General features: G+C 43.1%; 1 protein-coding gene across 5 annotated transcripts in view; it reads left to right on the top strand.

Moving 5' to 3' along the window:
- Positions 1-8417: 8417 nt before the first annotated feature.
- ARHGAP26 (Rho GTPase activating protein 26) overlaps positions 8418-13138 on the top strand; it is a 276121-nt gene continuing 271400 nt past the window's right edge. For all 5 annotated transcript variants that reach the window (XM_026696419.2, XM_087924476.1, XM_087924475.1 and 2 more), the window contains exon 1: positions 8418-9451. In XM_026696419.2, the coding sequence (XP_026552204.2) occupies positions 9298-9451 (154 nt within the window). In that variant the 5' untranslated portion in view covers positions 8418-9297. The remainder of the gene's footprint in view (positions 9452-13138) is intronic.

The raw sequence follows: 13138 nt of genomic DNA on the forward strand, positions 1-13138 counted from the left end.
CTATTAAATTCTTGAGGCTGAGCCAATTCCCTTTGGCATTTGAGAAGACATCTTATAATTTTCTCTCTGCAACACGCTTAAGTTCCACAGGACACATGTTATATGTAAAACATTTCCTGAAGGCCAGAAATTTTTTAAATCATTAATTACTACAGTAGCTGAAAGATAATATTGTTTATTTTATTTCTCTCCTGCTTAGAAAATGGAAGAACTTTAGCCTAGCATGAATCTCTTGTCAAAATTCTTCTTTTCACCAACTTTTACACTGATAATGCTTGATCTTTATACCTACAGCATAGGGTATCCAATGTCTCCACCTCCTAGGTAGCCTATTAACCCAAACTCAGCAACAGATAAAACCAGCATAATTGGATTACAATCTTATGTGTTTTTCTACAGATATCTAGTTTAGAGAATGGGTGCATATGACTGACCTAAAAATGACACCATTGTTTTGTTGCAAGAAAGAAATAACGTCCTGCAATTTCAAGAGAAATGCCAGAATATCAAAACAGATAATGGTTGACATGTACCCCTTTTCACTACCTAATCACCCAAAGGAAAAGGATTGTGTTACCATCACTACTGAAACGTGGCACATTATGCATTTTGTTGCATACACATGGACTGTGAAAATAGTGTCTCTGCAGATCCTTAAGGTTTAGCACCAATAATCCTTCAGGACAATTTTCAACCCATATGGATCAAGGCTTTGAATCTAATTTTTAAAATCTAGGCTTCTCTTTCTCCTCAGTTCTTCAAATGGAATATGAAGGTGAAACCAACCCTGAAGCAAAGCAGAGAGACAAGCTGATCTAGGGAAGGCCCCAGTTTTCCTGTCACCAGTATCAACAGATATATTGTCACTGCTGCCAGCTACCTCACACAGGTAGAAACACCAGACATTGGAAAGCTTTCTCTTCTGCCCAATGTCGTGCTCCTCTCTCTCTGCAGGATTGAATGGGAGATATTAAAAAGTATCATTCTTTGAAAGGCTTTGCTCCAGTGATTCCAGAGAGGTGGAAACAACAGAACATGTCCTTTTTTCTTGTTCCTTTTATGGAGACATTCAAATTCATACTCTCTTTAATTACTAGATATCCTGCCTACCCAGATTCAGCCCATGCCCAGATGCTGTTCACAGATGAAGTACTCCTTATTACATGTAATTAGGTTTGTGAAGCAACATGGAAAATCCATTAAATCCCTGATGGGCCGATCTCCTGCAATTTTTGTAACCATAATTCATTTGAATTGTTGAAACTAAGTTTTAACTCTGTTGTGATTTTAGATGTTATCGTATTTAATATAATGTATGTATATAGTTAGTTGTTTTACAAATGTAATTTAATTCTTATCTTAAACTTTATTTTGTTTATCATCTATACTGGTCTAGGACTACAATAAACTGAATTTTAAAAAGTATAGACCCAGAAAGACCCAGCCAGATGAAACAATTAGCCACTGCTTTCCTGACACAGAGAGGTGGACAACAAGAGCAGAAGTAGAATAACAGGCAGTTAAAATAATAAACCAGTTTTAAGTGTCCAGAGGAAGTTGCCTGATGCCTAGCTGTTCAAAATCACCTTGAACCATGAGATGGGCAGCAGATAATATTAATAAAAATAAATAAATACCCAATAGAAGGGGTCTGTCGATTTTTGATAGGGGGAGCTCTAGGTGACTAGATTTGAATGAAGAGGATTACCTCAGGCAACGCTAAAAATGTTTTCAATTTCAAACAAGAAGTTGCATAGTAGTTTAAAGTATATAGAATCCAGGTTTAGTCCAGAAAGGTGTTATGGGTTTTGCATTTAATTTCATTTTTTTTTTACTGAGTGTTGAATGTGTTTTCCTTTGTCACATTTAATAAAGCTGACTTGAATCTTGATGTTGATATGCAGTCTTCTGGCAGCTGCCAAAGCTTGGCTGATCTACAGAGTCTCAAAGTTTGGTTTCATTTCCGTTCTTGTAGTTTAGCCAGTTGCAGGATTGGGTGAGGGTTTCCCCTTCATTTGTCCCCTGGTTTCCCCAAAGGGCTGGTGTAGAAGGAAGAAACAAGTTTATAACGAAAGGGTGATGGCAGCAGGCAAACTAATTGTTTAGTTCCTGATCATCTCTGGGTATGGATTACCTCTAAATGGAAGTACCTTAAAGCAGAATCTGATTCAACCATGGCATGCTTGATTGTAATTGTGCAATGAGAAGACCTGGGAGCTTGCAGCCTGGACTGAACACCATGCAAGCTGCTGAATCAGATGAGAAAGGATTTTCCTAAGTTAGCGTAGAGTGAAATTGGCATGACCAAACTGTAGGAATGGGTTAAATCAGGAGTTCCTAAACATTTTGCCATCACACCTCCCCTTAGTAGAATTTTAATGTACACACTTCCTCTAAAGCACTGTGCCAAGCAGCAACATGAACACAAACAATGAAAACAATTCAATTAAACTTTGGGAAAGGTGAAACTAAAACATTCTTCACATGTCTGGATTCTGCAGCACCTGCTTATGGGAGGCAACACCTCATGGTTTGAGGAACTCTGCCTTTAATGGTAAATACAGATAGATTCTGAACTTCTTGTTTTCTTGCAGACATTTCATTACCAAAACTGGTAACCTCATCAGTGCTAGTAAGGAGTGCTGTTTGCTGTCAGTTTATATTCTTGTGTCTTGCCTGTCTGCGTGAGTGAGGGTGATCTCAGGGATTCTTTGGTTGGGCTCTTTGGCAGTTTCTTGATTGGGGTATTGCTTACCTGATGAAGTTAACTTTGGACGCTGAAGTTAACTGACCCTGATCTAGGTGCTGATTACGGGTGGAGAAGTGCTGGAGTCTTTTTATTCCTTTTTGGGCTGGTCGAACTGCCTGTTTTGCATAGTCTATAGATGTTGTTAATGTCCGTGTGTCTATTGATGGCTGATTTGTCAGAGTACCAGGTTTCTAGAAATTCCCTGGCATTTTGGGACTTGGCCTGGTCTAGAATTGTCACATTTTCTCAATTGAAACTATGGTTAAATCTGTCTATATGTTGTGAAATTTCACAGCAGTAAACAACCCAATCAAAAATAATCTCTAAGACCACCCTCACCCACACAGACAGGCAAGTCATCAGAATATAAGCCGACAGCAAACAGCACTCCTTACTAGCACTGATGATGTTACTAGTTAGGGTAATGAAACATCTGCAAGAAAACAAGCAAGCTCAGAGAGCACCAAGGACCCCACATTTGAACCCTGAGCTACAAATATTCTCCTTGATTGTTACAGATATATTCACATTCAGGAAAACTTTGCAATGTGTTGTTTCCTATGTAATCTCTTTATTTTGTTCGACTGTATATCTGTGTTGTTGTCCATAAGCAGCACTGTTGCAACTGATTGTGGATTGCCTCCCGTGTTATTTTTTTTTTTTTTTGCTTTCTTGTGAATGAACTACAGGAATAACAACAAAATTGGAGCAACTTAAATCCCTCATTTCTGAAACTTACAGAAAATTGTGTTTTTTCCAGTTATACCAGCACAAAATCTAATCTGTAAAGATGAAAATGAATTTAGTAACAAAATAGTCATTGAAAGCTTATTTATTTGTCAAACATGTACAGGATAACTAGTATAAGTATGAACATAAACAAGAACAAAGGGAGTAAATACAGATAAATGGGGACAGTAAGACAGGGACAGTAGGCACGCTGGAGCACTTATGCTGGCTCCCTTGAAGGACCTCTTAAGAATGGGGTGAGGTCCATAGTAGACAGTTTGAGCATCTGCTTCAAGAAATATCACAACTATAACAACAAATTCTTTCACTTCATGGTATTTAATCTGGAATAAGTACTCCTAAAAACAGATGGGTGGATATTCACTACATAAGTTATATGGTAAGAAGATTCAAGGATTGTGATTAGAATGTTATTATTTCCCTGAAAAAGGAGATGACAGCAGTGAACTGCAATACAAGCCAAAAGTCCCTATAAAGTGCCAGTGATACAGTGCAGGATATTCTTATTGAGAAACTCTTAATTTTAATGCAGACCGCCAAAAAAAAAAAAAAACCCAATTCCCTGCAATCTCTCTAAATGCTTTAAACCTGACATTAGCCCAAAACGCAAAGCAGCCATCTGTTGCTTTTTAGCCAGCCTAGTCTCTGTTCCACTGTCATTTTTTGCTCCTTTAATCAAACAAACCTACAGGTATGTCATTTGTCAATGTTGGTTATGCATAAGGGCATAATTTAGAAAACAGGTATGGCTATTGCTTTCTTGATGAGGAAAACTCTTTCTCTAAGGATTCCTATACAAATATGTATTCAGGATTGTGATCCTATTATTAATACTGTTCATTGAACAAAGACAATCGTGGGAAACAAAGTTTTATGAATGTGGTCTGATATTTCCTTTATTAAGGTGTTTGTTGTCTAATAGCCTAGAATGATTGGCTGATGTTTTATCCATGAAAGCTAATGACTGGAGTTGCTCCCTTGATACAGGTACAGAGGTGGTATTCAGCGGGTTCTGACCAGTTCTGGAGAACCGGTAGCGGAAATTTTGAGTAGTTTGGAGAATCGGCAAATACCACTCTGACTGGAGATTTTACAGTATCCTTCCCCTGCCACGCCCACCAAGCCACACCCACAGAACCAATATTAAAAAAATTTGAATCCCACCACTGCTTAAGCCCCTCCTATTGGAAAAATGGCTTCTTCCAAATGTAGTTTCCTAGGACCTACACATACTGCAAACGAAGACTTTTCAAGTTTGCCACCTAGGAAAGGATCAAACAGCATTAAGGATTTTTTTTTTTTAGGGCCATGACAACCCTCACCAATTTCCTTCCCAAAACATCCATGCAGCTTCTTTCTTCTCACACTTCAAGGGGGGTGGAAATGACATATTCTTACTCTCATGGTTTTTCAGTGTAGCAGCCACATTTAGCTTCCTGACGTATTTTAATTGCCAATGCCCTTTTAAATGATTTTTTAATTGATTTGGGTATGCTGTGGTCGTGATGTTTGGCTATGATTTTTAAACAACTGAAGATAAGTTTACATGTCTAACTTGGTTCTTTTTTTACTTGAATTTTAATCAGCAGTATCCACATCAGAGGTGGTATTCAGCAGGTTCTGACGTAGCGGAAATTTTGAATAGTTCAGGGAACCGGCAAATACCACTTCTGACTGGAGATTTTATAGTATTCTTCCCCTGCCACACCCACTCTACCAATAGTAAAAAAAATTGAATTTCATCACTGTACAGGTAGTCCTGAACTTACAATCATTCATTTAAGAAGTTATAATGGCACAGAAAAAAAAAGACTTACAACCATTGTTCACATTTATGACCATTGCTGCATCCCCATGGTCACATGATTAAAATTCCGACACTTGACAACTGATTCATATTTATGATGGTTGCAGTGTCCTGGAGTCATGTGATCAATTTTTGCAACCTTCTCACAAGCAAAGTTCAACGCCGAAGCCAGATTCACTAAACAACTGTTACTAACTTAACAACTGCAGTGATTCACTTAACAACGGTGGCAAGAGCAGTTGTAAAATGGGGCAAAGTTCACTTAATAACAGTCTCACTTATCAATGGAAATGTTGGGTCAATTGTGGCTGTAAGTCAAGGACTACCTGTAGTATTTCTTATTTCTGAACTGCAATTAACAATCTGGTGAAAAGAATAAGACACTGAAAGAGGGAATAAGTCCAGTCACTATTTCTCAAGGACAGGAATGCAGAGTGTAATTCTCAGCCTGCCCCACCCCACTTTGAAGGCATCTTCCACCCATTGTCTCTTGCTCAACATCAAAAGTACTGATTTCTGATTTCTGCAGTACCTGTAGTGCTGTGCCTGCCATGTTACATACAAACTAAAGTTTTTTCCCCTGTTAGACTTATGAAAGGATGAGTCTTTTTCATGTTTTGTTTTGTTTTACAGGTTCACCTTAGAATGAAGGAAGGTGGAACTGCTTTTTAAAACAAGTGGGATGAAAAAAAGAATTCTGCAGGTTTCCTCTTCTGAACAAGTGATAGGAAAACTGATGATCACCCAACATCGCCTGTCTCTCAATGGCTGCGTCAGATGGAAGGATGTTGATTAAAAGGGGGAGGAGTCCTTCAAAAAGACATCAATGTTAACCTTGTGCCCCAACCCCCCAAAATCTGACTTTTTTGGTGCTTGCTTTCTTACATGGGTAGCAAGGGTAAAGCAGTAGGAAAATTGGGAGACACGGTAATTGCAACCTGGCCAAAACATCGAGCCATCATCCTTGCCAAAACTGAAGACTGGACTGAAATCTGGACAGCAATTTTCTATGGTTCCTAATTTCAGCATAGGAGACCAAGGCTTTTTTACAGGACAGCCCATTATTGATTGGACAATATAAAACTTTGGCATGCATCTTGGCAGAGGCACTCAAATATTTCTTTTACAGATGTGTAACCAAATACAGTACTGCTTTTAGTCTTCATTTAGAGTGATTTATAACATTACAAATAGCAATTTAGATATATATCGCTTTACAGTGCTGCCTAAGCAGTTTACAGGGTCAGAATATCTGGGTCATTTTACCTACCTTGGAAGGATGGAAGGCTGAATCAACCTTAAGCCTGGTGAGATTTGAACTGTCAAATTGCAAACAGCTGGCAGCCAGTAGAAGTAGACTGCAGTACTGTACTCTAACCACTGTGCTGTCATGGCTCATAATAATGTGCTTAAAATTAGACTTATATACCACTTTACAGTGCTCTACAGCCCTCTCTAAGAGATTTACAGAATGAGCCTCTTGCCTGCAACAATCTGGGTCCTAATTTTACCTACCTTGGAAAGAAGGATGGAAGGCTGAGTCAACTCTGAGCCTGTTGAGTTCTGAACTGCCAAATTGCAGGCAACCAGCAGTACTGCACTCTGACCACTGTGCCATTTTGGCTAATTCCCTGCTGGTTATAGTGCTTAATGACCTTACTATTGTCTGTTTTACAGTATTCCTGTCTGGGATTTTTACTTCCTTCAATATATTTTAAGTGGTTGGCCTTAGTCAAAGAAAAATTAAAGGTATAAAAATGCCAAAACTACTCCAATTTCATTCTCAGGAAAGTCAAACCTGCAGTTCACTTTGACTTCTCATTGTTCAGACTGTACAGTTCTCTATTCTAAATCATTTCAATGAAATGGCCTGTGAGCCACTTTGCAAGATGAAATGTTTCAAGGAGTGCAGTCGCCTGTGTCCCTCTTATTAAGTAGCATGTTTGGGTGGACAAGAAAGAAATATTTGTCTTGCGATTCCGATTCAAATAGCTCCTTCTCCAAATCTTGGGATTTTTAATCAGAACATTGACCTTGGCTCTCAACTGTCTCTTAATTTGCTCTCAATTTAAATCTCTTTAGAATTAACGCGATCTAAAATTTGGACTCAGAGGTCTTTCGGAAGGGCAGTAATAATATCTAAAGTCCAGTGCAATAAATAATAATTGGTCAATGTGGTCTGTCTTGGGCAAAAAAATAAAGGGCAATTCACCTACCAATCATATGGGTATTGAAGTGAAAAAGGCATGGCTTGCAATCAGCTTCTTTCAAATGAGTCAAAATCATATGCAGTATGGATAGAGATCTCTTTGGAATCAAGCTCAGTTCTTGGTGATTTCATGACCATGTCTGAGTAGGGGGTTTTTTTTGAGAGAGAGAGGGAAGAACCGTACAGAGTTTTGCTATTGTCTTATTTCCACCTTAGCTCTTGCCAATGCTCTCCCACCCAAGTACTAAGCAAGGTTAGGCTCCTGGCTAGCTTTTCAAATCAGCCGAGGGCAGGTATGCACAAATTCAGGAGCTCATCCTGCCGATTTCGTTTCCCCTGCAGAAGGCAGGAATCGCGTTGCTGTAAAAGGCAGAAAATAATTTTGAGCGTCAAAGGCAGGCAGGCAGGCAAGCCAGTCTCTCTCTCTCTCTCTCTCTCTCTCTCTCTGTGTGTGTGTGTGTGTGTGTGTGTGTGTGTGTGTGTGTGCGCGCGCGCGCGCAAAGGAGAACCTGATCTGCGGTAGGAAAGGTGGGAAGGATCCCTTTTATGAAAAGAACCGGTGCTTTCCTTATGCCAAGGCCAGCGTGAAGGTGATCCCTCACTCTGTAGCCTCTTCAAGGATCGCCGTGCGCGTGGATTATTCTCCCTTCCCTCTTTCCGTCTCCAAGCGTAGCTCCCGGGTGCACCGGTTCCCTGGAAGGTGTTTTCTCCTTCACCCTGCACTGCAGCAACAGGTTTACCAAAAAACGCCCTTGAGCAACCCAGCCTACGCCACTCCCCACTTCCTCCCCCTCCCAATTCCGGAGGGTATGTCTTTAAGAGGGCGGGAAGGGAGGGGAGGGGATCAGCTCCATGCGGTTTGACAGACCTCTGGCCACGCCCCCCTCCCGCCATAGCCGGTCTTGCCTTCGCAGGGTATCTTTCTCACCTCCCTCCTCCTTGCTCCATGAGCCGTGCGGCCTCTGATTGGCTCCCGCTGGTGCAAGAGGCGGAGTCGCGTCTGGGCCGGGGAGGGACCAAAAAAAAAAAGAGAGAGAGAACACCCTCTCTCTCTATCTTGCCACAGCGTTCCAACGGGCAGAGCGGTAGGAAGGTGATCGCTGGCGTTCCAATGGGGAAGCGCAGGGTCCCGGTGGATCCCGGATGCCGTCGGAGGTGGCTGTGCTGAGCTGAAGATCTTGAGGGCTTCTTTGCTTCGGGAGGCCCCGCCGGGGCCAAGCGCGCCGGGTGGCTTTGGGAAGGCTGCGGAGGCAAGCAACGGCAAACGTTAGAGCCGGCGAAGAGCTGGAGGTTCCGGCAACAGCCGCCACCGCACCGCCCCCGAGTTTGCAGCGTGTTTGGGAAATGTGGCCGCGAGCAGCGGTCCTCCGGCAGCGGTAGCCTTTGCTTGCTCGGGCAACGCCGTTTCTCCCTCCTTCGGACGGCTCCCGTTCTCTCGCCCTGGCGTGTGTGAAACAGCCCTCGGTGCAAGATCTTCTTTAGACCCCCCTTTTTTGGGATCTGCTTCCAGAGTTGACAAATTGACTTCCTGATGTCTGCGGATCCCGAGCAGCATAAAAGCGGCTCTCTTGGAGGCTGATTTTATTTCATTATCATTTAATTTTTTATTTTTTTTTGCATTTTGCTGGACGGACTGATTACATGTTTTCAACGTTGAGGGTGGTTCTGCTGCTTGTTTCGATTTAAGGTGCTTCAAGGAAAGGTTTCCCCATTCCTGGACGTTTCTCTCCCAGCGGATTCCTTTTCGCCGTAAGCCTGGCTTTGGACGGGCTCTGGGAAATCATGGGGCTACCTGCCTTGGAGTTTAGTGACTGCTGTTTGGATAGCCCCCTGTTCCGAGAAAGGCTAAAGTCTCACGAAGCTGAGCTGGACAAGACCAACAAGTTCATCAAGGAGCTGATCAAGGATGGAAAGGCGCTCATTGTGGCCCTTAAAAGTGAGTGACAGGTCGTCTGTGAATCTGTATTAGGTGTGATGGTAACTGAAACCTTGGTTTAAAGCAGTGGTCACCAAACAGTGGGCCGGGGACCACTGGTGGTCCGCGAGAAAATTTTGATGGTCCATAGAGAAATGTCCCCCCCAAAGCATCCCCCCAGCGCAATTAATCCAGGCTGCGTGGGAACAGAAGTCCCGGGGTGGCTTGCTGACGGTGGTGGGAAAGTCGGTCCCATATTCCAGAGCTGCAGTAGTCACAGGACTGGCCCTTTGGTTATCCCGGAGCAGCTGCTCCTTCACCCAGGTGCACCAGCCTGCCATGGACTGGAGGAGCAGCTGTTCTGCGATGACCAAAGTAGTCCTGTGACTACTGCAGCTCTGGAATACAGGACCGACTTTCCCACCAAAGTCAGCAAGCCGCTGTCAGTCAAAATTCATATTAGTGGTCCGCGGGATTTAAAATTATGATTTTGGTGGTTCCTGAGGTCCAAAAGGTTGGCGACCCCTGGTTTAAAGGACATCTGGGATCCCATCAGACATTAATTGGGGTTAGAAGAACTCATGCAGCTTTACTTGGGAAAGCAAACATGGGTGGGGAAACGCACGCATGCAAGCATGGAGAGATTGAGTAGAAAGTATAAAATGGGGTGGGGGTGGGGGAACCTGGCAGTTTAATACTGTGTGAAGGTATAATTCCAGCAAGGGGGTTTATGGTCCAGTAATTCATGAATACATTTACCTTAACACCAAACTTACACAGAGGCCAGAGAAAGTTGCACTGGGTTAAAAGGCTGAGGGGAGATTGTCAGGCTTTTACCTTGACAGGGTAGTTTCCAGACATACTTGCTATCTGTCGCTTCCTTGTCGGTAATCTAGTGATCATTTATGAAAATGAAAGGCCTTGGTGTAAATTATTTCTCCCTAAGAGCTGAGCTTTGTAGGTTGGATTATTTTGCTTAAGCAATTGCTTTTATAGTATTGCAATCTTTGTATTGCTTAGTAGAGGTGCCTCTCCCATTTACAGTCCTGTAATTACAAAATGTTATTGAGGAATGGAGCAAGAAGCTCTACACACTACACTGCACGCCATCAGTGTTAGGATTTTCTACCAAAATCATTCAGTTGTTCTTTTGGCCAGTGTTGCTACTGAATTGCTAAAGATAGAAAGCAGAACAATAACTTCATGATTTAAATCATTTGATTTCTAAATGAATTGTTACTGAGGGAGGGAGGCTAAGGGGTTGTGCTGTCCTTTGCTGCTGGTGTGGAAATGTGTATTTTGTTTCCTCAAGCGACTTCCTGCAGTTGAAGTGATACTCAGCCCTGATCTCGAAACATTAGAACTAAAATAAGTTTTGCTGTGACTTTTCCCCCTTTCCCTTTAAAAATCTAGTAAAATTTAAATTCTTTATTTGGAGATGCAAAGTTATGTGCAGGTTTGCAAAAATAAATTTAAAAAGGCACCTAATTTATTCTGCAAAGCTGATAAGCTGTGTGTGTGTGTATGTGAGAAAGAGAGTGCGCTATGGCCTGCTGTGTTTGCATTTCACTTTTTTGTAAGTCAAAGGCAAATAACTTTACGTATATAAAGAGCTATTTAAAGAGCCTTATCTGTCTCATGTGACATTTGTGTTTAATTGTCATTGATGATGGATAATACTTTGCCTTCTTGGGTATGGATCTCTACCTAAAGCTTTTGTATAAAAGATCAAATGATGAATTTTTCCTTTGTAGTAAAGTCTGAATTGGTCTTGTGCAGCATTAAGCTGGCACATTAAAGCCCCCTACGCTCAACACATATCTCACTAAGCTCTAAGAGATTTAAGGTTAACAAAAAGTTTTAAAAGTGAGAGTTAGCTCATGAATCACTTTTCAGAAGAGGCTGACAAGAATATTTGTTATATAATGGTCTGTAGTCCATTAAGGAAGTGGGCATCATGCATATTTCTAAACAAATTACCAATACTTACATGGTGTTGACAATGTGACAAGTGCCGATAATTTGTCATGTAATAGGATAAAACAACTTAATGGTTGGAAACCAACACCCATATGGAGCACAGTAAGCTGCCTAGAAAATGGGAGAGTTGGAGACCAAATTGGGTAGAGGACATCTGGTTGCCTATCCGTACTATAATGACTTGGCTTTTATGTTTTTTTATGTTATTTATTGAATTTATATAAAGGGGGAGGTCTGAACTGAGGGGCCTTGGGGTAACTGCCACTGAGAGAAGCAGAGGCAGAAAGGGGGCTTTGCTCTTTTGGGGGGGCAGCGCCCCTCAGCCACCCCTCCAGGGGCTTCTCAGCAGGCAGCTTCCTGCAGAAGGACTGACGCCCTTGGTGATTAATTGGGGGGAGGGGGAGAAAGTGGGGGCTCCAGGACAGGGATGCCAGGGCTCTTCCAGCCTCACCTGGAGGCAGGCAAGGAAAGCGGGGAGGTTGACACCTTCACCCCCCCCGCAAGAGGAGAGTTGCTTTCCTCCATCAGCCCTCCATCTGCCGCTTCTGCTGTTCCTCACCTCTCCTGCCCCGGGAGGGGAGCCGGGCGCCATTTCCTCCCTGCCCAATGGCTGCACCCTCAGCAGGAGATAAACCCCAGAGCCCGGCAGTGGCTGATCTGCTCCTCCCAAGTGCCGCTTCCCTGTCGCCTGCCTTGCAGAGCAAGGGATGAGAGAGGTTCCCCCTCCAGCCAAGCTATCAGGCGCTCCTTGACAGAGACGAGTGAAGCAGCCGGAGTCACTCTCGTCTCTTGAAGAGCCTGGCCAGTTTCTCACACCGCTTCAGCTACAGAGACAACAGTTTGCAGGGTGCCGATTTAGCATTTGCAGATCTCGGGTTGACTCCGGCTGCTTCTCTCTGCTGCACTACAGACATGGCAGGACACAAGGGGCTGCCTTGGCACCACCAGCTGCTGTAAATATACCGCGGTGAAGGGGGATGCAAATGTGAGTACTGCTTCTTCCACCCACCACTGCTTCAGCCCGCACTGCACCCCCCACACAAAATCACCATTACCTCATTTCAGCCACCACAGGCCGGTCCCATATTTCAGAGCTGTAGTCATCCTGATGGAGGAACTGCTCCGGGATGGCCAAATGGCCAGTCCTGTGACTACTACATCTCTGGAATATGGGACCAACTTTCCCACCAACATTAGCAAGTCACCCCAGGGTGGATTTCCCTCCCCTGCCATTGGTCTTACTTTCCAGTTGCAGCTCATGTGACTCTCTACTCAGTCTCAAGGTTTGCGCTTGGCCGAAGGGTGGGGGTCAGCGGGGGCGGGCGGGCCATGTTTTGCCACGTGGCCTGGATTAATTGCTTTCGGGGGCTATTTCTCTGCCGTTTCTCTGTGGACCACCAAAATTTTGCCACAGACCACCAGTGGGCCGTGGCCCACCAGTTGGCGACCGCTGCTCTAGAGTTGGACATAGCTAACAGGCGAAACTTTTACCCTTTTCTTGATATAATACTTTACTGAATTTGATTGCATTCCAGGTATTTCCCCCCCTGATTTTATTCTGTATAGTGGCACTGATAAGTCCTACCCTTGATGTTTGAACAGTTTCATAAATGGGAGAAAAACAGAAGCATGTTTGCATTTAACTTGTGCTTCAAGATTTGCTACCTACGCACAGAGCAGGATCAAAGTGTGAATCAGGGGAGTTTCTCTATCCGCCAAGTATTCTTT

The sequence above is a fragment of the Pseudonaja textilis genome, chromosome 2 (genome assembly GCF_049901715.1).
Source record: "Pseudonaja textilis isolate UNSWEBS1 chromosome 2, rPseTex1.2, whole genome shotgun sequence".
NCBI lineage: Eukaryota > Metazoa > Chordata > Lepidosauria > Squamata > Elapidae > Pseudonaja > Pseudonaja textilis.